The sequence below is a fragment of the Vidua chalybeata genome, chromosome 12 (assembly GCF_026979565.1).
Source record: "Vidua chalybeata isolate OUT-0048 chromosome 12, bVidCha1 merged haplotype, whole genome shotgun sequence".
In the NCBI taxonomy this organism is placed as follows: domain Eukaryota; kingdom Metazoa; phylum Chordata; class Aves; order Passeriformes; family Viduidae; genus Vidua; species Vidua chalybeata.
In genome coordinates this window covers 9,491,519-9,516,148 of record NC_071541.1, presented here as the reverse complement: position 1 = coordinate 9,516,148, position 24,630 = coordinate 9,491,519, and the positions used below count along the sequence as shown (strand labels likewise).

Below are 24,630 nucleotides of genomic sequence, written 5' to 3'. Positions count from 1 at the left end.
AGTTTTAGTTCTAAAAAAAGTTCTATCTTTTTTTTCATATGAACTACAAATACACTATGCTCACTGTGAAGACTCAATGGCTTGGGTTGATGCTGCTTGGGGACCTCAAGGCTGCAATGCATTGCATGATTTTTGTGGTAAATCCATATACTGTTTTTCAGGCTGTACTTGACAAACATGGCCTAGCTCTCATGTAAATGGCCATGCCAAGTGTAAAAATGACTAGGTGAGATTTTCCAGTCTTTGTTAGGTGGAAAGTCAGATCATCAGAAGGTTATTTTTGGCCTTAAAATACATTGTTATGCAAAGACTTAGTGGCCCTGGAGAAGAAATAAGCAATGCCCTGAGCAACTGATCCAAGTTGGCCCCTGCTTTGGGGGTAGGGAGACAGTGTTTCAGCCAATTTAACCTTCAGTGGTCCCTTCAAATCTGGATTATCCAGTGATTGAGTGCAAGACTGGGTGTAGGAGGTCTAGGGGGACATGCCTGTTTCAGGTGGAGAGGGCAAAAGATAGGAGGAAGAAGGCTGTACTCTGATAGTGGAAATGTTTGTGCTGGAGAAATTGCATTAACAATGGAGACCTGAAATATCTGAGATTGGAACTTGGCAAGGTCACACCTAGCTTTATAGATGGTTGTGAGATGAAATCAGATTTTAATTCACTGTTCTTTAGATTCTTTTTATCTGAATAGCATAAAATATTTGAGAATTCTTGGTCACTAGAGAGCTACTAGGGAGATAATAAAGTATATTTAGGGATCTCTGAATTGTTTTGCCACATTTCAACAAAAGATGTGAATCCATCCAGATGCAAGGTGATGCATTTGTTAGCAAAACTGCAGACCACCTATAAATTGTGAAACAGCATTCTGGAAAGCAGTAGCTTGAAGGGCTTTAAGGTCTTTACAGCTTGTTGCCTCTACATTGTACTTGGGCCAATATTTTATTTAAAAGGGTTAATGTGATTCTTGGGCATATTGAAGAGGAGAAAAAAAAAAGTGGGGGAAAGGAATGTGAAGCAAAATAAGTAATCTTATAAACACAGCACTGTTGAGACTGATACTAGAATTGAATTTTGGTTTCCATGCTTCAAGAAGAATGCCAGCGTATTTGGAGAGAATTCAAAGGACAGCTGCAGAAATGATCCAGGGACTGGAAAATAAGCCTCATGATGTGAGGTTTAAAGGAACTCAACTTACTCAGCTTATTGAAAAGACAATTGAGGGAGGACTTGATCTTTCTGTAAAAGGACTTGTGAGATTTGCTGACAGAGGCATAGCAATATCAACTGAGGTTAGACAAATTCAATTTTGAAGTACAGTTTCTTAGCACTGATAGTAATTAAACATCAGATTTGTTTACAGACAAGGGGAAAGGAGCAAACATTCATCTTAGTCTTTTACGAAAGGCCCAACTTAGTCCTTTTTGGAGAAAATACACTGCGATTTATTTTTAAAACTATGGTAATATGCCTTTCCTGACACTGGAGTTTAAGAATCTTTGAAGATTTTGTGCCGTGATCAGTTGGTGCAAGTTCAGGTACAAGAACTTCCAGTCACAGCCAAGATCATGAAATTAAGATTAATTTAGAGGAGAAATAGTTAAGCTGGTTCTAGAATACTGCCTTGCATAACGCACATAGATGTGAAGGGAACTCTGAAATTTAATGCTTTGTGGTGTGCATCATTGGAACATAGCTCTTTCCCATACTGTGTTGCTTCAGATGTTTAAGATACGGTTAAGGCTTTCTGAAAGCCCCTACAGAGAAGCCCTGATGTAACTGTGTACTCTCACTGTATTCAGATGAGCATTCCTGCATTCCGGTTGGCCGCAGCAGAAGTCTGTAAATCTTTTTCATCCTTTTTTAGAAACAGTATGAAAAAAATTGCACAGTGGCAGTATGATTATAATTCTTCTGAGAGTAAGCACAAACTCTCCTGGTAGGTTTCATTCTTCAATGAATGTAGGATATTCTCTATCTCTCAGGTTAACTGGACTTGTTCAGAAAGTTTGTGTTGAAACAAATAATTGTAAGAAGTGATGTTCTAATAGCACTTGTTTGCTGGTTTTCATGCTGTCCAAATGAGAGTACTTTAGCAATTCTACTTGCCCATCACTCTGTAAATTCACCTGGGGAATTGAGTGACTCATTTTAGTAATGGCTCCAGATCATGCTTCTACTTTTTATTTGCAGTTGTGCATTCCACCACTCCCTTGACGGCTGCCAAGTTTCTATATTTCCATAGATTACCTTGTTCCAGATGCCTTTGCAGACATGCAGAGCTCTTAAATTCCCTTCTGGTAGCTCTCAAAATCTGCTGCTTTGTGCAGGTGGAGCTCTCCCAGTTGGTTCTGCCTGAGTGCATGCTCGTCCTTGCCTGTGCAGAGGAGGACGTTGAGCTACCTGGGCTGCTCTTTTCTCCTGTGTGGCTGCATTCCTGCCTCTCCTCTCTTCCTCCTCCAGGTCCAGTCAGGGAGGAGCCCCATTGCTGTCACCTCTGCAGCTGTGCAGTAAGAAAATGCTTTTATGCGCTATGGAAGAAAAGGCAGCTGAACGTTTTCTGAACGTTTTCTATCCATTTGTCATATAAATTGTGTTGTTTCTGAGGTGGGAAAGAAGTTGTCTGGCAGCTGGAAGTTTCCTTGCTTAGGGCTAGAGGGATAGCAAACTGCAGGAACGTGTTGGGGCACTACACAGCACAAAGAAAAGACCTCCAGCTTCGAGATCAAGTGCAGCAATCCCTGCTACTCACCTTGTCCAGACAGCCCTGTCTGCCTTAACCTGCAGGAGCAGCTCGCAGGAAAAAGTCACAGCTGCACACAGAAGAGGTTGTGAGGGCTTAGTTCACGAGTAGGGAAATCTCCCTCTTCCTTGCCTTCCCTCTTGGATGTGTCATTGTCCCCCTCTCCACAGCATCACAAAGCTGATGGAGAGGACCTGCTGGAGGAGGGCTGTCAGCCTGTTCAGCCTGAGCAACTTCCTGCATTTCAACCTCTTTGTTTCATTTTGTGGTTGTGCTTAGTTGCATTTATGATAATCATGAAAAATACCCTGAATGTATTACTCTGCTCGTAATTCAACATTCAAAAAAGATGGAGGTAGCAGATAGTATTACAAAGATGTGTTACAGAACCACTCACTCAGCATCGCTTTCTTGTGAGCTCTGAGTGAGCACTCTTGGCCAACTGTTTGATGTCAATGCTCCTGTGTTACCACCCACAAGCAGTTAAGGTGGTTGGTTGATGGTGTGCTGTGCTTTTCTCAAAGGAAGAAATTACTAATTTATGTGCAAGTCATCAGAAATAAATCAGGTTTAAGTGATTTTTGTCTTTTTTCAGTCACTGGTTGCAGGTGTTTTACTGCTAATTTCTGGTCATCTGCATTTACTTTGAAAATGTGTTCAACTGGATTATCTACTTTTTATCTTGTTAATAATAAAATGGGCTATTAAAAAAAGTGATCATGGCTCTCAGCACTGTCTTGCCAAGCTTTGCATTTCTTGCCAGCAGTTAGGAAGTAGGTATTTGGGAGTTTCCTGAATAAGCATTACACCTTTTTCTCTGTGATTGTAAGAGCACGTCTGTGATTATATTGTTTTACAAAAAAAAAAAAAAGTATCAAAATAACTTTTAAAAATTTATATTCCTTAAATCTAGTTGGGCCAATATATTGTTGGCTGCTGTCTTATTCTGTAAATCTGATTACTGGGTGAACATCCACTCTACATGGAGGATCCAACATGCAGAGCTGGGGCATGCCGAGTCAGTAGTACCTGCATTTTGGGATCAGCGCATATCTTACCAGTGCCAAAATACTGTATAATGTGAGATGCAACTCATCCAGAAAAGTGAAACACGATAAGGAATGCCTCTTGGACATTGTTCAGCATCATTGAGTGGTTGGAAGCCCCAAAAGGGGAGCTAAGGGGTTTTGGCTGATGCTGCCTTTGGGCCTCATCAGTGCTCTCAGTCTGCTAACAGGTTTTGTGCTGGGAAAAGCACATCTGTGAGAAATGTGTGAATTTGCTAGGGGTCCCCAGAACCATCTTACATGACCAGGAGTGCAACTGGGCACCAGGTCCTGGGCAAGTGCTACAGTTGGTGATGTCTCCTAGAAAGATGTCCCTGAGAAGGGGATGTGGTGGGATAGTGCAGTGGGCTGAGCCTTGAAACCTGTCACAACACGGGAATATTGCCAAAATCCTGTACAAATCACGGGATTTTAATGCATAACAGTGATTATGTAGCTCAGTAATGGATCCGACTCTTGCCGTGTGCAGCACGGGTTGCAGGTGTTTTTGTCACCTGGTTTCTCACTCGAGGCCCATCAGACAGACCGATGTTTGTGGAACGCAGCTCAAGAGTGTTACACAAGCCTGGAGTAACTTCCTTACAACGCGGAGAAAAATGTGTTTGCATGATCTCGAGCCCAGGTGCAAGGCTGCAAAATTTGCCAGTCACAAACCACAGAGGCCAGGTTGGAGCTGGAATGGCACTCGGAGATGGTTTGGGCAGGGGAGAAGGGTCAAAACGAGTTCTGTAATGGAAAGCAGGGCTGAACCTTCGCGTGGGAGCTGCGGCTCCATAATTGCCACACTGTGTGATGTTGCCATGGCTGCCCGGGCAGTCCCTGCGTGGTTTCCCGATGTGTGAGAGCAGGCCGAGGCTGCCGGCGAGCGCAGAGCTGCCCTACGTGTTTGGGGAGCTCAGGCGTGCGCTGGCAAGCCGCGCTGATGGGAGGATCCCTGTGTGGGAGATTGGAGGCTTTGAGCTCAGTCTCTTCCCCATCTCTTCCCTCCCAACAGATCAGAGAACGAGCTGTGATTTTTGCAGGACTTTAAAACACTTTTTTTTTTTTTTTTTTAACTTCTCTCCATTGCAAAGTCCTTCATTCTGCCTTAAGCCGGGGTCGTGCTAGGAGCGAGGCTGCGGTGTGAAAATGGAGAACCCTGGGGGCACGAAGGAAGGCCTGGGGGGGCTTTTCGGGCCTGGGGGACTCTGGCATGTTTTGATCCGAGAGCCTTTGGCTGCCTTGCCATCTGCATAGCCTGTGAATAGTTTTCTCTGGCACAGACCTTGTTCCTTAGTGTTGCATCATCTCTGGGAGAAAGGCCAGGTCCGGAGCCCCAGCACAAAGGCTTTCTGAAGCCGATGAAGCTTGTTCTGTGTGCGGAGCGTCTCTCTCCTTCCTGTCGTCCTTTCCATGAGATTCCTGAAGCGGCCTCCGTCCGAGAGCTCCCTCGTCAACAGCTGCTTTTTCTCCGCCGCTTCCTGCACACCTGGCTGATGCAACGTCTGCCTTGGAAGCGCTGCTGGAGTCTCCTCTGAAGCTGGGTTGTTTGCCCCGGCGGGGAGTGGCCGGGCAGGCAGCCTTGTCACGTGGAGGCCTTAAATAGATGTATAAAGGACGTACAGCGAGACCTCGAGGCACAGGCAGAGAGTATTTAGTGGGATTATGCAGAAATCTTTTTTCCGATACTGGGACTGGAGGTTGCAGTCCTACTCCTGGCAACTTGTTAGTGGTTAGCCTTCCACTGGTTGTAGGTTCAGGATACTGCTCTGTGCCAGTAAATCCTGCTGATTCCCCTTCTATATTCAGCGACTTCCCGTGACTCTGGACTGTCTGAATTCTCATGGGAACTGTAATTCTCTGGCTTTGGATTTGATCCTAGTTATTGCCCTTTATTGCTGAGTTTCCCTCTGACCTTGCATGTGGTACAGGCTTTTCTCTCTGAAATACCTTCAAAATGCAATTTCAAAGTTTAAAGGTTTTTTTTTCTTTTTGTGGGGGGGTTGTCTGACAAGCTTTTAAATTTAAGGTTTGTCTACTTAGGAAAGTTTAATAGTTGCGTGAATGAAACCATTCACGTGAATATTATTGCATCCACAAGCAAGAAAATTTAGAACAAGGAAGCACTTGGGTCTGCTAAGATTGAACCAATGTTATTTACATTATTTAAATTTATCTTGAGTCTTACTTGATCTGTAGCCATTTTCTGGTGTAGGCAGGTCTCTTAAAACCTGAAAACATTTGGACAAGGTATGGTGGACTGAGCACTAGTGTTTCCAATATTGCTGTTCCTAGTTATCAGCCTCATTGCAGAAATTTATTGCCCCTAGAACAGTGTCTAAATGGGAATATGTATTTTACCTGTTTCTGCTTTTAGTCCAATCTTCTTGGCATCAACTGCAATTGATGAGACATGGCAGTGTTTCCTTCCTGCCACCTGTTTTGGCAAAGACTTAGAGGAGATGGTCGCAGCAGTAACATCAGCTGCCACAGCTGGATTCACTGGAGGTTGGTTGTCAAACTCTTAATCTCAGAGTATCTGTTCTGAACCTTTTTGTTTGCATTTTTGTGACATACAGGCATTTGACTGTTCTCCTTCATCTCATGGGAAAAGAGAGCAGCAACCTCACAGTATAGGACCAGCATAGCAATTAGGATGTGTTCCCTGCACTGCAGAATAGTTTTGCCCAATGACTGTTACAAAATCAAAAGTTTGTAGAACTGGAAGAGAAAAGGGGTATTTTTCCTCTTTCCTATTCCATGTGCTTTATTAATTTTTGTGTCTTAAACTGTGTCTTAAACTGTGCCTTATGTGTAATCCTTTTTTTCTCTTGTTTTACTGTATATTTTCCAGAAAATAGTAAAGGACAGTATTTGCAAGAATAAAATGCAATAAATAAAATATGCAAAATTTAAAAATACAATTTTAAATGCTTCATTATTAGAAGAATTTGTCACCTTCACCAGCAACTTGGAATGCTGTGAGATAGAGCCACTGTAAAGCAATGTTTTTAGCATAGGGGTTCTTTTTGAGTCTGTGGGATTTTTTCTGAATTTCTCCACTATTTCTGTTATTAATTAAATTTTATTTTGATGATTTCAAATGTTCGTAGTGTTGTGATGTTTTCTTGAAGACTTCCTCTGTTCATGACCCTTAAAGTTATGTGGACTTTAAAATGATGTTCTTGGTTGGGATAGTCCTTTTTACATTGCATTGTTGACATTCCTTTAAAACATCGTCTGTGTCACCTGCTCAGCACACTGTGTGTGCAGACCATGCAAATGCTGCCAGCTCCCTTCTCGTCAGCGTGGGGTACAGGCAAAGTTCCCTGGCGTGTGCCTGCCACCTCTACATAAACATACCTCAGAATAATGTGGTCTGCCATGGATCACTGCTACTCTGTAATTTGCTTCTGCTTTCTAATATGGCATTTTTATGGAATTATCTTTATGGATGACTCTTCATCCAATTTACAATCAATAGAAATTAAACTTTCCAGTAAGGTTCTGTGATGCAAATTGGATGTTTTAAGAAAGTCCAAACAAGCCCTTGTCTGACATCTTTACCTCTGGAGCATATTGAACTGTCAAGGATGTGATTGAATTGTTCAGGAGAAGGTATTCTGGAGACAAAGTCTTACCTGCCCATTTTTAATCTCTTATTAAATTTCTCTTTTATTATAGTATCTGAAATCTTTAATGATTTCAAGAAAAACAGGATTCTGTTTGGGTTTGCATAATGTCTTGACTACTGAAGCAGCAGTAAAGTTTTGAGTTTATTCTTTTTGCTTTTCAAAGTAATTTCTGCAGTCTTGGGTCAGTTGCTAAGAGTACTTGACTATGCATTTTGTAATTTCTCTGCTTGGTTTAATTTCTATCAGTTGTTGTTCTCATCATTTGTAGTCCCTTAAGGTGTAGTTCACAGAGGAGTATAACTAAAATTGATGTTTTCTTCATGAGATAAAATGATGGAATCGTGTGGATGGATATTGTGAAAATTGCCTTAAAATGGCTTAAACCTAGTTTAATTTTTTATTAAATTTACTTACTTTCCATCTGTTTCTAAATTTTATCAAAATCAGTTTAACTTGCTTGTACCTCAATTTTAATAATGGCTTACATAGCCTTCACTGAACAACTTTATCATGCTGACATTAGCTAAGTAGGTGTATTCATAAACACGTATTGAGGTAGTGTGTAGTGCTTTCATAGAGCACTTCAAGAATAATGGGAATTGTTAATATGATTTCATATCTTGTAAGGAACAACTTGACTAATGCATAGGCCCATGGATACCAAAAGCATTTTAAATCACCCATATTCTAAAAGCACTAGTCTTGCTATTCCCTGATCTTTGACTCCAGCTCTTGTGAGTGTGATGAGCAGGAACATCTCTCACTGGGTTGTTGCTTTTTGACATTTTACAATTTTAAAATGCTGCTATTCTTGTTCTAAGAGCTTGTCAGTATTTTTCAAGGTTCTCTAGATCCCAGAGAGCAAAATGAACTCTGAACCAAATATGTACATGGAAGCATTTCTTTTTGCATATGGTTGCATACATATAAACCAGGGGACAGTTTTGAGAAAATCCTAAGACAAATATATCTTTAACCATTGCACTATACTTGTCAATAATTTGGTTATCATGGTATGCATAGCTAGTAATGAATACCAGTGTTGCCTGTTACTTTGATACTTTCTGTTGTAGACCAGGACTGAGTTCTCCCAGACCCCGTGGGATAGAATTGCTGTCTTGCTTTGTCAGCCCACTAGCAGATGATATATGGATCTAATGATAACAGTGAATACCTATATCAATATTTCATTTTTTAAAACTGGCACAGTTGTTTCCTTGCTGCTTAGTGAACCCAGCTTGTTTTCAGAGCAGAGCTAAGCATTTGTATTGGTAGATTGAGGCACAATTCAAGTACTTCTAGCAATCTGTTTCACAGTCAGTTGGAGCTAAATGATTTAAGGATTTATCTGCTCTGCCCCCTGTGCCTGTGTAGATATCCATATAGAACAACATGTCTGAAATTCAGGGAATTTGATGCATTTTTTTGACCTAACTGTTAAATACAGAAAACCTTGGTCTGATTCTGTTTGCTCTAAAGGTGTTTTCCTTTCTGTGAGGATCTGACCTTGACATGAGGTTTGTGCGTGTACTGGGAGTGCTTGATTGGACTCAGGTGGACTGTGCACATATTTGAGTGGCGCTGGCTGATGAGAGTACTTTTTCAGCATGGTAATGGAAGCTGTTCCTGTTTACATTAGATGTCCCATAGATTTTGATTATTCTGAAATTTCCAGGAGAAAAGATGAATGAAGAAGATCTAAGATGCTAACACTTGTTACACTGCTCTACATGCTGAGTGATTTGCCACTGATGCAGATAACAGTGTAAGTATGAACTCATCAGACCTTGCTGTTTCTGTCCCAAATGAGTCTGGCTGAGAGGATGCCAAAGAAGGCTGCATGGCAGAGCTGCTATTACCAGTTTTCCACCAGCTCTGGACTGGCCTGTGGCAGTACGAGCTGCAGGAGAAAAAAGTGCCTTGAATTTGTTATGACTGGTAATGGCGTGGGAGCTTAAAAATGTGCAGCTCATTATACATGGAGTTCATCCTTTGTAGGTGACTTAGAGGCCCATTGCTGAGCATAGAGAAGATGATGGTGGTTATTGTTCAGACAGCAATTCTGGGTTGTCAAAAGTCTGGAATCTGTTTCCAGTTTGGGACTTGAATAACTAGAGTTGTTGGGAAGTGTGGGGAGAGGTAAAGGAAGCACTTGTCTATCCTTTACTATCTGCGAAGAAGAAGTGGTCTCCATCAGTGCACATAGAGGTGATTTCCCTGTTCTCCCTGCCCTGGCTCACATGTTGAAGTTCTGCATAATCAGAAAATGCTTTTGTCAGTTCGTCCACGATATGTTTGTACCAGCGTTACTTTTTTATCTTTCTTGGCCATGCATGAGACACTGGATGCACAATAGTAAAGTATTTCAGGCTCTCTGTGGACAAGACTCACAGATGTGCACTGACCCTGCAGAGGAACAGGATGAATCTCTGTCCTCCCCATGCTTGGTAACTGCTTTGCCCTTGAATCTGTGACCATGGGAGGGTGTGAGGGACACATTCTGTCCCCCCTGAGATTGTACAGCATCACCTGAGCAGCACCAAAGGATTATGGGGTCTGAATTTAGGTAGCACATGCAGTCTGTGAGGCTGTGCCTGGGGTTTTTTGTCTGCAGGTGAATTTTTCATGACGCTCACAAATACTTTGTAGAGTCTGTGACCAGATGTTGCACACCATGGGTGCCCAGAAGTGTCTGTATGACTGGGACACGAGTGAAAACTGGAACAACCACGTCTTGAAGGAGGAAGCTCTGGTGAGCTCTTTGACTCACCATGCTTGATTCTCCCTGTTAGTACAGACTTTTAACACCACAAGTAATAAAGAGAGTTCCAGCAGTAAATTTTCTGCATCTGCTTTATTTGTACATGGATGGCACTGGCTGTGGAAGTGAGCCAATGCAGCGCTGCAGCCGTTGCATCCTAAACAGTGTTCCGAAAATTAAATTCACTGTTACAGCAGCAGGTGTTGCTTAACCTTCACTTGGCCAGCTTGGATTTATTACAGTCCTTTCTGTCAATACAGGATGTTACCTGAAATAACTGAATAGCATATATTCACAGTGTAGCCAAGGCAGCCAATCACACTGGGTCAGTCCCTTGGCATATGTGACCTGTGCTGAGTGAGAGCTGGGGATCCCAGCTGTGGTGGCTGTGTGGGTGGATGCTCATCTGGGCTGTTCTGATGATGTTGGGGAAGACCAAGTATCTTTATACCAGTATGACTGGTTAAGGAGGCTGGTGTGTAGGTGCCAAATGTCGGGGGAAAATATCTTTAATTGCTGCATTTTCAAAACAAGCTAAATATTATCTACCTGATAGGCCATCAAAATTCCCATTTCCATTTGATTTCAAGAAGAATTGTGTTGTAAGGGAGACAGATTTGTGCTGTGGTCTGAAGCTCATTAGATTTGAATTAAGACTTAGAATTTAGTAAAACTTCTTTCAGTGGCAGCAGAGAGAACTGGGTGTGACTTGTGTTTTTTTCCCCCTTCAGCTGTATTTTTGGGGGTAGAGGTAGGAAGGACCTTGGGGATTGAATATACAGGAAATTGTCCAGTTTGGTAGGAGAACATCTAGATCTCAACCTCAGCATTTTCTGTCAGGCTGATGTTTTGCATGTTAGCAGGCCAAGTTTCGTGGAGTCCAGACTGTAATGTAGCCTGAAGGTGATGTGGTCTTGGACAGCACTTGGTCTCAGCAATTCATTTTTAATTGTCAAATTGTCAGAGTTGAAAGTACACATAAAATAGCAGCACCAAGCAGTAAAATCTGAACATGAGTGATAGTTGGGCAAGTATTGCTGGGTCAACACAAAAGTGAACTGGAATTTGCCTTGTTGAACCTTTTGGTTTGCTATTTCATGTTTCTCCAGTAATCTCCTTCCCAAAAATGGGAGTTATCAGACCATATCAGTGCAGCAGCATTTGTACAGTACTGATAGAAAGAGGGTTTCCTATGAGAAGTGGGTGGAAACTTGTCCCAGTTACTCCTGGATTGACCAGGTATCCTGTGACTCTAGTCCAGAAGCTGCACCTGAAATCCTCCAGTTCTGCTGAGTCACAGGCAGGCAGGAGGCTGGAATTCATCCTGATGAACTGTCAGGCTGCTGCCAGCTGGGTACAGTCATTGGCAAAGGCATGAGATCAATACAGGGAAAAACATCTCAACAAGTATTTAGAAAGATTACTGGGTGTGGGGAGAGGAAGAGTTTTCCATATTCCTTAAAGGGAAGGATGCTTCAGACACCGAGAAACTTGTGTTATTTCTTTTAACCTTGTGATAGAGTTTTATGTGACTTGGTTGAAGCAGGGATTGATGTCTGTAGCTTTTAGCTGTATTTTAGGAGCAGTTTATGTCATCTTGTGGCAGTGTAGAAATCACAACTCTTGTCACAAGCACAAGAAGGGGTAAATAAGACACTTCTGGAAGGTCCTTTATTTTTCTTTTTTTTTTTTTTTTTTTCCCAGAAAACACACTCAAGGACACTGGGCTGTCTTGGGTTGGAACTGCTTGTGAGCTTAGTCCTGCCTGTTTCCTTTTTCATCTCCCACCTTCCCATGAGACCATTGCTTTGGGGCATAACAGGGAATTGCCATAGACCACTTAGAAATCTTTATGTGCTACTTCTGTAATTCACTGTATGCCTGTCATACTCTATGAAAGATTTTCCATAGGGATGTATGCTGAAGAAGGAAAGTATTTCCTTGTGCCAAGAGAAGTGGCCTGCCTTTTAAGACAGGAAAAGGCAACATAGCATGTAGCATTTAAACTTTCTGACTCTCACTCTTCATTTGCCCTTATAGTGAGTGTGTGTTTTTGTCTTTCTGGGGGTTTTGTGTATTAAACAATGGCTGGACTGTGGTGTCCAAAGGCAGTTCCCTGTGAGAAATTTGCTACCCACAGGAAAACTTGGCTCGCAGCCTCTCTCTAGCCCAGGAGGGTTTGCTGGCAGAGCCCCGAGATGCCGGGGAGCATGTGACAGCAGGCAGGCTTGTCTGCGCTGCCGGAGCCAGGGAAAGGCAATGGAAAGTATTCAAGGCTGCCCTTAAAGTTTAACGTGCAGAGGGGGTGGTTGTCACCATTTTTCTTTGGTTTTGAAGCTACCTTTGCTGCATGCAGAAATGCAGCTTCTCTCTGTGTTGTGGGGGGGGTTCTCTCGAGCTGTGTAGAATAATAGCTCCTTTATGCTCATCTGTGTTACTGAGGTTATTTACATAACGAGGAGCTGATCCCATTTTACCTCCGGGCCGCCATCCGACCCTAGGAAGTCCGCGTTTATCGGCGATTTCTCTCGCGGCCGTAGCAAAGCGCTGTGGTCAGCAGGGAAGGTGGAGCCCGGGCTTCCCCGGCACGGCCGGCGGCTGCGCCCCGGTGCCGCCGTGACTCACCCCGGCTCCCCGCACACAGCCAATGGTCCCGCCGCATTCCCCGCGCCCAGACATCTGACGTGGCTCTGCCGTGGGGAGGTGTCAGGGACAGTCGAGGCCCGCTGTGTCAGGGCTCACTGAGCCACCGGCGCAGAGTCCAGGATGGGCCTCGTAGCCCTGGGGAGCAGTCGGTGGTGTGGGAACAGCTGCTCTGCCGCTCACACTCACCTGTGCTGTAGGCCTAGCAAATGCACGTACAAACTGATCTACCGGGAGAGGTCTCAGCTCGGTCCACCCTGGCATTGTCTAGTTGTCCACAGAGATGGGATTTTGCCTGCAGCTTATTTGGGGAAAGAGTTAGGAAATGTTGGTGGAGGGCTGTGGGTGATAGATGACAGCTGCTGCTTATATGCAAAAGGAGCTAATAGATTACTTATCTGATAATTAGTCCCGAGTTTACTTGGGGGAGGAGGGAGCTGTCATTATCAGCTTTAAGGCAAAGCAGCTCATTGCGTGTCAGTCCAACACTGTAAAAAAACCCTAACCTCCCCACCAAACTGCTGCCATCTACCTCTTCCCTGGCCCTACATATGAAAATGAAGTAAAAAAGATGTGGCATGTCACTGATGGAAATCTATTTCTGCTTTTCTTTGTTGTGAAAGCCTTCTTTAGAGGCATACAGGGAAACCTCATCCCATAACGGAGATGCAATGCTTTGTTTCTACCCTGGTAGGTTTCCCCATGTCCGTGACGTGTTGGCCGAGGCTCTGCGGCTCCTCTCCGCCCTCGGAGCGGCCAGTCGCTGCCCTCTGGACTCCGTGATCCCCGACGGGCGTCATGAGCATTGCAATCCCTCTGGGAGTCACCACACCAGATACGTCCTACTCCGACATGGCTGCAGGATCGGAGTGAGTGTTACCCCACGGATGAGGAGAAAGGAGAATGGGAGGGTGCCAGAGGGCTGACCTGGAGTCGGGCTGTAGGATTGGTGCCAGTGCTTTCTCCACTCGGGAAAAAGGGGCTGCTGGTCCACTGGCTGTATGAGAGATGGGTATTAACAAGTGCAGAGTTACGGAAATCGGTAAGTTTGACAGAGGATATGGGGAAAAGGAGAATTCCAGTAGTATGAGGCACTCAACCATGGGTTTTTTATCAGCTTGGCTAGTAAATCTATACTCAAGTGCAGGCAGTCGTGCGTTTGCTGTACCCAGGCTTGACGTTGGCATGGTACAAACCAGCTCCTTTTCCAACAGCTGCATTGTGAGGGATCAGCATGCTGAACCTTCCTCTCAGCAGAGCCTATTAGCTCAGACTTGGTACCAGTCTTGTGTAACTGATTTGTGGAGACCTTTGGAGTTTGACAGAGATGTGAGACAGCATCAGCCTGGGTTGGCACCTTTATTTTGTTTCTGCCCCTGAGCAGACTCCAAGGAGCACACCTCAGAGAGCATCCTTTGGAGTCCCCACCACAGGACCATGTGTAGGGCTCTCACTGCAGCCGTATCTCTGAGGCCTGTTGGAGGGGACTTACATTTCTTTGAGAACATTTTACTTCTGTAGAGTCAGAAGCATTTCAAAATCAGGAAATACCGCATTGTGATCTCTTCTTAAAACCCTTGTTAGAATCATGTCAGGTAGAATTAGAGTATGTTTTTGTCAGGGATGAGAGTGAGGCCTGAAGTTTTTTTCTATGTGCTTCTACCTCCTGCTTGCCTGCATCCTTCTTTGAAACACGGACTGTAGTATCTCTTCACAAAAATCTACAAATGACGTTTTGGAGATAGGTTTCTCCCATTTATTCTTTAGAGGTATCTACTGTGCAAATACCTGCATGTCAGCCGGACCAGTGTAGAACAGAAATTGCTCCAGACTCTATTAATTTTGATCTGTAAGAGCAGTGGGCTAAGGTTTGAATCACTGTTTTTCCCTTCCATCTCACCCTGATTTGACTATGCACAGAGTTTTGACTATGCAGTCATACTCTCTGCAAGACTGCTAATGCTCTTTTTTTGTCTGTCTTGGCACTGGCCCCATTCTAGCCATTCTTCTTTGTGATGCTTCATTCCATCCTAAAGCCCACATTTTTACATACTGTTTTTAAAGGGAGAATCAGAATCTAGTAAGTCACTCATCTGCACTGGCTACATGATCCTTCACTTTTCAAGATCTATCATTTAGTATTGCTTGTCACCCTGCTTCTCCCACAGCAGCACTTTGAAGACTCAACATGCAGGAATTTTAAACTGTTTATGGCAGGAGGAAGAGTGCTAAATAGTTTGCTCATGTACTTTGCTTTCAAAGCTGAGCGTGGTAGGGAGAAGAGCCAGATGTGTCTGCGCATGTGTCCCTTGTAGCATTTAGGTATCAAAAAGACTGACTGTAAAACCTTCTGCAAAGCATTTTCTTTCTCCCTTGTAAGAAATTTGTAGGTCCAACTTGAAGCTAGGCTGGAGTGCTTTGAAAGAAGGCATTTGAAGATTTCTGAATTGGTTTCTCTGCCTGTTTTCTAAAAATTGGGAATGCCAGGAGTTCATTATCCAGGCTTTGCATCGATGCACTGTTACTGCTGAAGTGTCCTTCATGGGTCTGTTCAAGTTAAGGCTGTCCTTCACTTTGCCTTTGAAACTCTCTGGTTTGATACATAAAGTCTAGGGTACCTGAGCTTTGTACCTCTTAAAAAGAATTGATTCCAAGATGTGCATCACAAAGGCAGTGGGGAAGGTAAAAGGAAAACTAGCTGATCCTCTTACTGGCTGAGCTTTAGTATCTTTCCCGGCCTCTGATATAGAGAGGAGGTGAAAATGTTGTAGGGTGTTGCTGTTCATCTGAAGGTGACATGGAGGCTGCAGAGTAGTTTTGCTGTGTTAGTCTGACTGCATATTGGAAAGTGTGGAAGCTCCTTGGCATGCTGCTGCTGAGGAAGCATGGGCCCCAGCGTTGTTGCCCCTGGACACCGTTGCACCAACAATTCTGAAGTTTTATTGCTAATGCTTGCAGCAGCATTGCTGGTATTCCAGTCTGACTGTGGTTAGGAATGTGGCTGACTTGGACAGAGGACGTAGCTGCTGTTCAGACTTCTTAGGCTCTTTTTCTTCTAAGACTGAAATATTTCTGAAATGGTTATTAAGCCTGAATGGATTTGACACTGTACCCATCTGAAAGTCCTAAAGGATTGTTGCAAAGGCTGGATTATGTGGCAAGCTCTACATGGTACCTTTTATTAAGAAGTAGATCCTTTGAGAGAGATCATCATCTATATCTCCTGCTTCTGACAGTTTAGCTGGCTGTAGTAACATTGAAAACCAACTGAATTTATCATGTCGTGCACCTAAATCCTGAGCTACAGAAGTGTTGTTTGCATAGGTGTAATGTCTTCTACTTTCTGCAGTTCTTTGTACAGTAAATTATTGCTCCTTTATGTTGCAAAGACAGATCCACCTTACTCCAGAATAAGCCAGAAGCTCAGAGGTTGGTGCCGTGGAGAATAGATGAGGTTGAGTGGCAGGGTGGGGCAAACTTAAGTGCAGCAGAGATTTCAAGAGCTAATAGGGAGTCCAAAGGGCAAGGGGTTACTCTTCTTGGGTGCCTAAGCACTGCCCTATGTGTGATTGCTGGCCATTGTTTGATGGTGCCTGATTCATGCTGACCATGTAGGACCCACTGAGAATCCTGTGAGATCTCACCAGAGCAGCAGAGGTCCGAGGTAAAGTTTTCCTTTTCTATATTTTTCTTCCCTGCTTGCTCAGCTCCATGCTGTAATTTCTATGAAGATATCATCTGCAGACATGATTCAGTAATATTCTGTTGTATTCTGATACAGGCCCTACTTCTGATCTGTGCAGAGGTTATTTGACTTGTATCTTCTACTTGTAACAGAAGACAGCGTGTTTCCTTGCTGGTGTTCTGTCCATAGCCTCATTATCTAATATCCCCTGCATTGAATTGCAGCTGTCCCTTCTCTGAGTAGGTTTTCTGCAGCTTTCTGCTGGGGATATACCTTTGATTTTTAGCTGTTTTTTTCCACCACCCTGTGGTGGAAGAGTGCATTGTACCTCAGCAGCAGATTTCCTGTTCTGCTCATTGCAGGCTGCTGTATAGAAAGCACAGGGTGAATCTGATCTGTCTGTGGCCACTGTCTGTCCAGGTCATGAATTTTGTTGTCTCTTTGTAACTGGAATCTCCAGTTCATGGTAGTTGCTGTCAGGATAGCTGCAGTTTTCCTGCAGGCTTTATCACAGGATGTTGGACTCAGTAAGAATTGGTATCTGAGGGAGAGAGAAACAAGTGCAGGTGCAGGAAAGCTGCTTAGCTGCAGTTGAAATAAGCTGTTGCAGAGATAAAATGGCAGTACTGTTCAGTGGCTTTGAGATTAGGCTAGCTGGGTTCAGATGCGAATGCTGAACTAGACCCAATTTCCTCAACAATAAGGAAACTGAGCTTCTTACATGCTAATTACCTTTTTAACTTCCCAGACTGAGACCTAGTTTAATGAGCTATATAGGGTGGCCCTTACTCAGTTCCTTCCCTCTGAAAGCAGGTTCATCCTGTACAGCTTCTGCACACATGATGCTTGGTGAAACACATGATGCCACCTCGATTTCATGAAATTTCTTCATTTTGAGCTCATGTGTTCAATAGAAAAGAGCAGTGAAATACTGGCACTAAAAAAAAAATGATGTTGTATTGATGGGTTTTACTTCTGGCCCTTTCTGCAGCCCAGAGTCTGTGGAAGCTAGTCCAGCTGTCAGTGAGAAGAATGTGTACTCCAGCCACGGCTATGGGGCCACCCAGAAACACAGCTATCGCGGGCTGCCTTACGCAGTGAGTACTCTCTCTGCAGTGAATCAGCTCTTTACTGTCTACGTTTACTCTTTTCTCCTTGTTCCATAGTTCTTTGCCTATTAAGCCTTAGGAATTTGGGCTTATTTATTAGGGAACACTAAGTTAGAGCTGAGTTCTGCCATACATTTTTCATTTCTGTGTTTATTGTTTGTGAAGTCTTGCATACTCTACAGCAAACTTTATTAGTGTTCTAGGTGATAGATTTTTAACTGAATGAAATAAATGAATGAAGTGTGAATATATATATGAATATATAATATTTTCCTGGTGGTAATTTTAAGCTCCATTTGGTTTATTGTGCACTATTTATACTTGTTTCAACTGCGCAGATTTTCACAATGGTAACTTAAAACAATGAGAATCGAGGAGCTCTCAGGAGCATGGGAGTTGGGAGCATGGCTTGAAGCTGTGGGATGAACAGGGTGTCACAGGATCATTGAGGTTGGAAGGGGCCTCTTGAGATCACATAATCCAACCTCCCTGTTCAAGCTGACTCTGCTTGAGCAGGTTGCTCAAGACCATGTTCAGTTGAGTTTTGAATATCTCAACAGACAGAAACTCTACATCTCAGGGCAGCTGGTTCCACTGCTTAAACACTTATGTCATCTCAGATTATTAGCAGTGTAACAGTTAATGTCTAAATAACCTGGTTGTTTTCATAGGTTTTGAGTTTAATTCATTGGTGCTGAAGGAAATAATTTACATATTTCAGAGCTATTATTGTACCTTCTTGGTAGGTTGAGGAATTCAGGCTATTGTTTTACACCAGTTAAAAATTAACCTGGGAACTGTGGATTTGGGACTTCAGTTTCTAGGCATCATATCTTCACATTAAAAGTAGTACTGCAAATACTCATTTTCAGGATCATAATTATGGAGCCCCTCCTCCTCCAACGCCGCCAGCCTCTCCTCCTGTCCAGACCATTATACCTCGTGCAGAACTGAATGGCCTGCACTCGCCTGATGAGGAGAACTCCGGGGATAGTGAGAGCTCCTCAGAAGGAGAATCAATTCCCACTTGGTGCCACTGCAGTGTCTCCCAAGATGGTTTCCTCCTCAAGTGTGAAAAGTGCAGGTAAGCTTTGGTGCAGTGCAGATCTGGGCTGCCCCTTGTCTTGACTACTCATACTGAACCGTGTCACCTTTGGGCTGTGGGACAGACTTCCTTTTGCTAACTGGAGCATTCTTTCCAGTGCTTTACCCAGTATTGACCCTCCTCCTTTGCGTTGTCAGCCTGACAAGTGTTGGTGGCACCAGGAGTGGAGATGAGGATGTTAAATCGATGTTCTTATCATCCTGGGCCCCACTGAGGGCACGCATCTTGTGACATCCTGTTGAATTTCAAGTGACTTTACTCCTACAAACCAGCTTCAATTGTGCATTCTCCTTTGGCAGAGGAATGAGCAGGGGGAAGGTGATCAGACTCCGCCACCGGAAGCAGGACAACGTGTCAGGTGAGTCTGAGGTTATAATTCTGATAACAGTGACTTTTATTTTCTTTCTTCAAGACCTTTGTCTTTTGGATGCTGTAATCATCTAACTGTGATCAGTGCCAGCTAATGTTCTTTGCCTCCCAACCACTGGGATTTTCTCCTCTCCTTACGCTTCACCTCAGTTAGCTCTAGGGAAAATCAGATTATCTTGTGAACAGAAAAGGAGAATTTTCATCAGTGTCATTCTGTCACATAGCCAGAAGTTTGGAACACCTGTTACCAGTTTGGGTGGGAAAACAGAGGTGGTATAGTTCTCTCAGGGAAGAGCTATGCAGGGGCAGCAAGTTGTCTTGATGAAAATGGACATAAGGGTAAGCTCTCAGGGATGAGAAGCTGTTGCTCATGAAGCACTTGTCTCTCTAGGCGGGGACAGCAGTGCCACTGAGAGCTGGGATGAAGAACTCTCTCCCTCCACAGTGCTGTACACAGCCACGCAGCACACGCCGACCAGCATCACGCTGACTGTCAACCGCGTCCGCAGGAGCAAACCCAAGAAGAGGAAGAGGAGTACAGAAAAGGCTCGCGCTGCTCCAAAGGCCAAAAAGATCAAGGTATGTGGAGTGAGAAAAGGTTGCTGCAGTTCCTACCAAATGCTGTGCAGAGCGTTAGGAGCAGGTTGACAAGCTGGCAGTAGACAAGAAATTTTTGTTCTGTCAAGAATTGCTCTTTTGGGTGTAATAATGGGACGCCTTGTATTTGTGACCTGCTGGAGTACGTGGCTGTTGGTTTAAAAATTACCTTGCTGGAACTCCACCCTTATTTCCCAATGCTGTCCATTCATGCTCAGCGCTTGGACTCAATTACATACTTTTTCCTTTTGCTGTATTCAGGTTTGGGGAAATAGCTTTTGGAGTCTGGCTGTTTGTGGAAAAGGGTCAGTCTGTGAATACAAGGAAAAATGAAGGGAGCATGGTATTTTTTAGCAGGCTTTGTTGAGGAATTTGAGCTGCAGAGCTTCTTGGCACTGTTCTTCAGGGACAGAGATAGTGCCTGTGTGGAAAACTATGTAGGTAGTGATGAACATTTGTTGAGGGATGACTTTACTGTCTTGTTTGTGAGGGTTTGGGGACTGAAATAATTTTGGATTGCTTGTATTGGAATGCAAGTGTGTGAGCAGCTGGTTCTTTCCCATCATCTGCCAGCTTTACCATGATTTTCCACAGGTTAAGTTTCCCTTGAAGTTCTTCTGGTAGGCAATGATTAAATAAAACGCTGGGGGCAGGAGCTATGTGTGGTCTGGAGGGGTTATTTTGTTGTTGTGAACCACCTTGATTCTGTTGCTGGACCTTTCTTGTATCAAAGCAAGTGAGGTTAGTTAGGACAGTTTTGGTTTTGATCTTGACATTTTTATTAAGTGTGAGGTAGGCTTTTTTGGTTCACAAGTCATAGCCATCAAGCTTTTCAGCAGTTTCCACTGGATTTGCATTGCAGAGTCTCTTTTCATTCAGGTCCATTGTTTCTTGTGTAGGTTTTCCTATAATTCTTGCCATCTTTTATCAAGGATTGGAGTAAGATTTAGTGTGGTTCTGGGACCCTAATTCTTAGGAAATATATAATATTTTGTTTTTTTCTCTCTCTCCTTGTCTGGGGACAGGCTTTTCGAGAGGGCTCACGAAAGTCTCTGAGGATGAAGGTGAGTAGAAATGACAACCCTCTGTGTTGGTGGTGGGGTTTTTTCCACGTTATTTTGTCCCTCTTTTTGTTTGCCTGGGGAATGTCTGATTGTTGGGCCAGCCTTGTAATAAAGTCAAACCTTACAGTGCACCAGAAGGAGGCCTATTCAAAAGGGTATCACAGGAATTGCCCCTTGAACCTTCCATTTGCTTCTGATAGCTTCCAGTCAGATAATGCAATCCAGTTCCGAGAGGTGATTGATTCATGGCAGTTGGGAGTGGGGTGTTTGATGTAAGGGATGTAGAACTGGTTGTGGCTGCTCTTCTGTGAGGGCAGTTATTGTTTGATTGCATCAAAGCTATTTCAAGCTTGGACATCAAAGTAGTTCACAAGTTTAATATTGGGAGTCCCTAGTAGTGCTGCCTTGTTTTTCTCCACATCCTCTTACTAGGGATGTATGGGACAATATATTTATCTCTGACTTCCTGCAATAGTGTAGGTGTGGCCATTGAATAGGAAGGTTATTTGACAAAAAAAAAGTGGACTTGAACTGTGAGCTGCATTTGTTTCTAGACACACAAGAGGTGCCTTAAGGTTTGCTCAGTTCCACCTGACCCCAGTCCTGCAGCTGGGCAGGTGGCCCAGAGGAAAGGGGACAGTACTGTGGTGTCCCTATGCACTATCTCCATAGTATGCCAGTGACTTGAGAGGGTAAAAATGCATGGCAACTCTTACTGGTTTTAATATATATGATTAAAATAATGATTGCTCTTCACTTGTCCTTATTACTAAGACCTCAGTGTCATATGTGTCTCAGTGCTTTATAAACCAGTTGAGTTACTGAGCTCTGGAGTATTTGTTGAACTACTTCACCTACTGCCAAGTAAAGAATGAAGCTTATGTGTTTTTCTTTCTACCAGCTTCTGTTTCCCCCGCCTTTACAAGACAGTCTAAACGGATTACCTGGTTTTGCCCTCTCTTCTTTACTCTGCTTAGGACTTGCAGTTTTAACCCTGTGGGTATTAGCTTATGCTCTGCATTCAGTTTCTTGAAACTCTGGTGACCATTTAGCTAGAAGGTTCAGGACTATTTTTGGATCAGTCACTGCAAAGATTGAGATGCAGTCAGCATCATTGAGCATTGTGTTAGCCATGAGTGGGTTGACTGTAGAACAAGCCTACATGATATTTATTTGCCTTTGTGTGTTCTGTGCCTTTGCTTTTTTTTATGTACTTAATTATTTTTCCAAAGTGGCTTAAATTTCTTTTATGGCCATGTGCTAGCCTAATTTTATTTTACATAGCAGTGCCAAGTACCAACTTTAAAGAGGTCTTAGTTCTGCACAGAAATTTCAGATTTCTGAGTGACACTTGTACAGTGTTCTGGAGGGTGCAGATGCTGAAAAATGTGTCCTCATAACTGATGCTTATATAGCTTGGCACTGATTTGCCTTTTTTTATAGCTTATTCATGTGCTTGGAGCAATGTGGATAGGTTTTCCTGCTGTGTATTATCCATTCAGTCTTTGCTGTTTGGTGCAGAATTCCCCATCTGAAGCACATGCCTTGGATGAAAACACAGCTGAAGGGTGGGAGAATCGGATCCGCCTCTGGACGGACCAGTACGAGGAAGCCTTCACGAACCAGTACAGTGCTGATGTGCAGAACTTGCTGGAGCGTCACCTAAACTCTAATAAAGACTATGTGGGCAAAACTGCTATGCTGGACACAATCAACAAAACAGAGCTGGCCTGCAATAATACTGTTATTGGGTCCCAGATGCAGGTAAGAACAAGCAGGACAGAGGTGGAGTAGGTCAGGGCATGGGTGAGCAGTATTGTAGCTCAGACCAACAGGCATAGGTTTGATACACAGTGAATCAGAAATTACACCAGTACAGAGAGGGATTAACAAATATTTGCATTAGACCAAATTAGTGATGCTAGGTTGGGGATATTTTGCACATTTCTGTGATGTGGTTAAGAGGTATTTTGCCATAAATACTTTGGTCACTGCACAGCCTGAGACAGAATCAGATCTGTCACTTGCTGGAGATAGGAAATTTCCTGCTTTCCACCTGAGTTTTCCAGTCCACTTTATTTATTTTTTATTTTATTTCTTGACTCATGTTGTGTGGAAGGCTATTTTAAAGAACCTTTCAGCATTATTTCAGTATTTTGGATTATTTGGACTCCTGTAACTTCCAAATACTGCATGACTACAACTGACTTTAGGAAGCTGGTCTCTCCCTAACTTTCCAGCGATGAGCACTGGTTGGTGTCTTGCCATCTTTATGGAGTGCATGTAAACAAGCAGAAACCAGAAAACAATGTGGTGTATGTGGTGTTTGTGGTGTTTGTGTGGTGTATGTCTTCCCCACTCATACTTTTCTTAGCTGTTGTTTCATCTTATCTGTGCTTTATTGAACAAAGTACAGCTTTCCTACCCAGTTCAGGCTTTTCTGGGCCTTCCTTGTCCAGGAGAATGGAGATAGTTGCATCTGAAAGGGTGGGCTCCAAAAAAGAAGTGGGGCACTTCTTCTGTATAAAGGGAGCAAAGTCAGAAACCTGAATATCAGGTATATGTTTGTGCTTGAATCATTCTTGTTTATATCAGCTGACTCACTCAGTGAAGTTCATGTGCTCCCTCCTGCCTTTCCCTCTGCTTTCATGCAGGTGAAGCACTTCAGGCAGAGCACAGATATTGCCAGTAAGGGAGAGTGCAGAAAGAGGACTTTGGACCAAACTTTCTTCCATTCTTGCCTCTGGTTCTGCAATAAATAAGATTTCTTGGGGGCCGGGGGGGGTGGTTTGGGAGAAACACTTCTAGCTAGCCTTTCTAAAGAGAGCAGCTGAGAAAATGTAGATAAGAAAAAGTTCTACTTTTCTAGAAATCTTAATATTTTTGAGACTAATTGTAACCAATTCTGTCTGCCTCACATGGGTTTTAGGAAAAGTCCTGAAATAAGTAATAAAACACATGCTGTGTTTCTTGATATGTGTACAGCACGACACAAAAAAGACACCAAACATAAATGTACTTGTTCTTGCCATGCTCTTTCAGCCTCTCCCTTTCCAGTACAGACATAGGTTTTCCCATAGGAAAATGTGGCCAGCATTCCAAATCAGAAGACTTTGTAGTTTCTCTTGGACACTGATTAAAAACTAGGTGGCTGTCTTGGGTTGCTGCTTGTCAGCTCCTATGTCCTGCTGTCTCTGCTCAGGCGGTGGCTGTGGAGTGTTGTGAGGGGCACCTGCATAGGTGTGGAGCACCTGCTCTCATGCACTGTGTTCTATTTTTGTTTCACTCCTTTGTCTCACCTTTGGTAGGCAAACTGAGAAGGCTTCTTGGTTTGCATCAGTTGTCTCTTAACTAGGTATCATTATTGAATACAAAAATTGCTTTTCTGTGAGGTAAGGGAAAATAGGTACTTTGAGCTAGGAAAAAATCAGGAGGCTGTGTAAATATACATTTGCCAGCTGTGTAGAAATATTGTTGCTGCTCTCTTTGACCATGAAGACTCTGGAGAGAGGAGAAGGGAATAAAAATAATGTTTTATTATGCCCTGCATACTCTTAATAGTTCAGAAAGTCATTTGACTTCAGTCAACAGTGATGCAAATATATACTTGGAAGAGATTGAGATGTGACCTAAAAGCTTCTTCAAACCAGGAAGAGTAGGGAAAGATGGGTTAAGAGTTATACTGGAATAGGCTGCTTGGGGAAGTGGTGGAGTCAGTATTCCTGGAGGTATTTAAAAGACTTGTGGATGTGGCACTGCGGGATATTTATAAGACTTGTGGATATAACTGCGGGTTAGTAATGGACTGGACAGTGGCAGGTTAACAGTTGAACTCGATCTTAGAGGGCTTTTCTAACCTAAATGATTCTGT

The 24,630-nt window shown here is 43.4% G+C and overlaps 1 protein-coding gene across 2 annotated transcripts in view; it reads left to right on the top strand.

Annotated features, from left to right (window-relative positions):
• The window catches only part of SETD5 (SET domain containing 5), a 65,225-nt gene that overhangs the window by 12,387 nt on the left and 28,208 nt on the right, over positions 1–24,630 (top strand). The window contains exons 1-8 of one of the 2 annotated variants that reach the window (XM_053954210.1): positions 9,122–9,191; positions 13,525–13,699; positions 17,507–17,612; positions 18,497–18,708; positions 19,029–19,087; positions 19,490–19,677; positions 20,721–20,759; positions 22,281–22,523. In XM_053954210.1, coding sequence (XP_053810185.1) covers positions 13,629–13,699; positions 17,507–17,612; positions 18,497–18,708; positions 19,029–19,087; positions 19,490–19,677; positions 20,721–20,759; positions 22,281–22,523 — 918 coding nt within the window. In that variant the 5' untranslated portion in view covers positions 9,122–9,191; positions 13,525–13,628. Of the gene's footprint in view, positions 1–9,121; positions 9,192–13,524; positions 13,700–17,506; positions 17,613–18,496; positions 18,709–19,028; positions 19,088–19,489; positions 19,678–20,720; positions 20,760–22,280; positions 22,524–24,630 lie in introns of those variants that run through there. The other variant, XM_053954209.1, reaches the window with a different exon arrangement.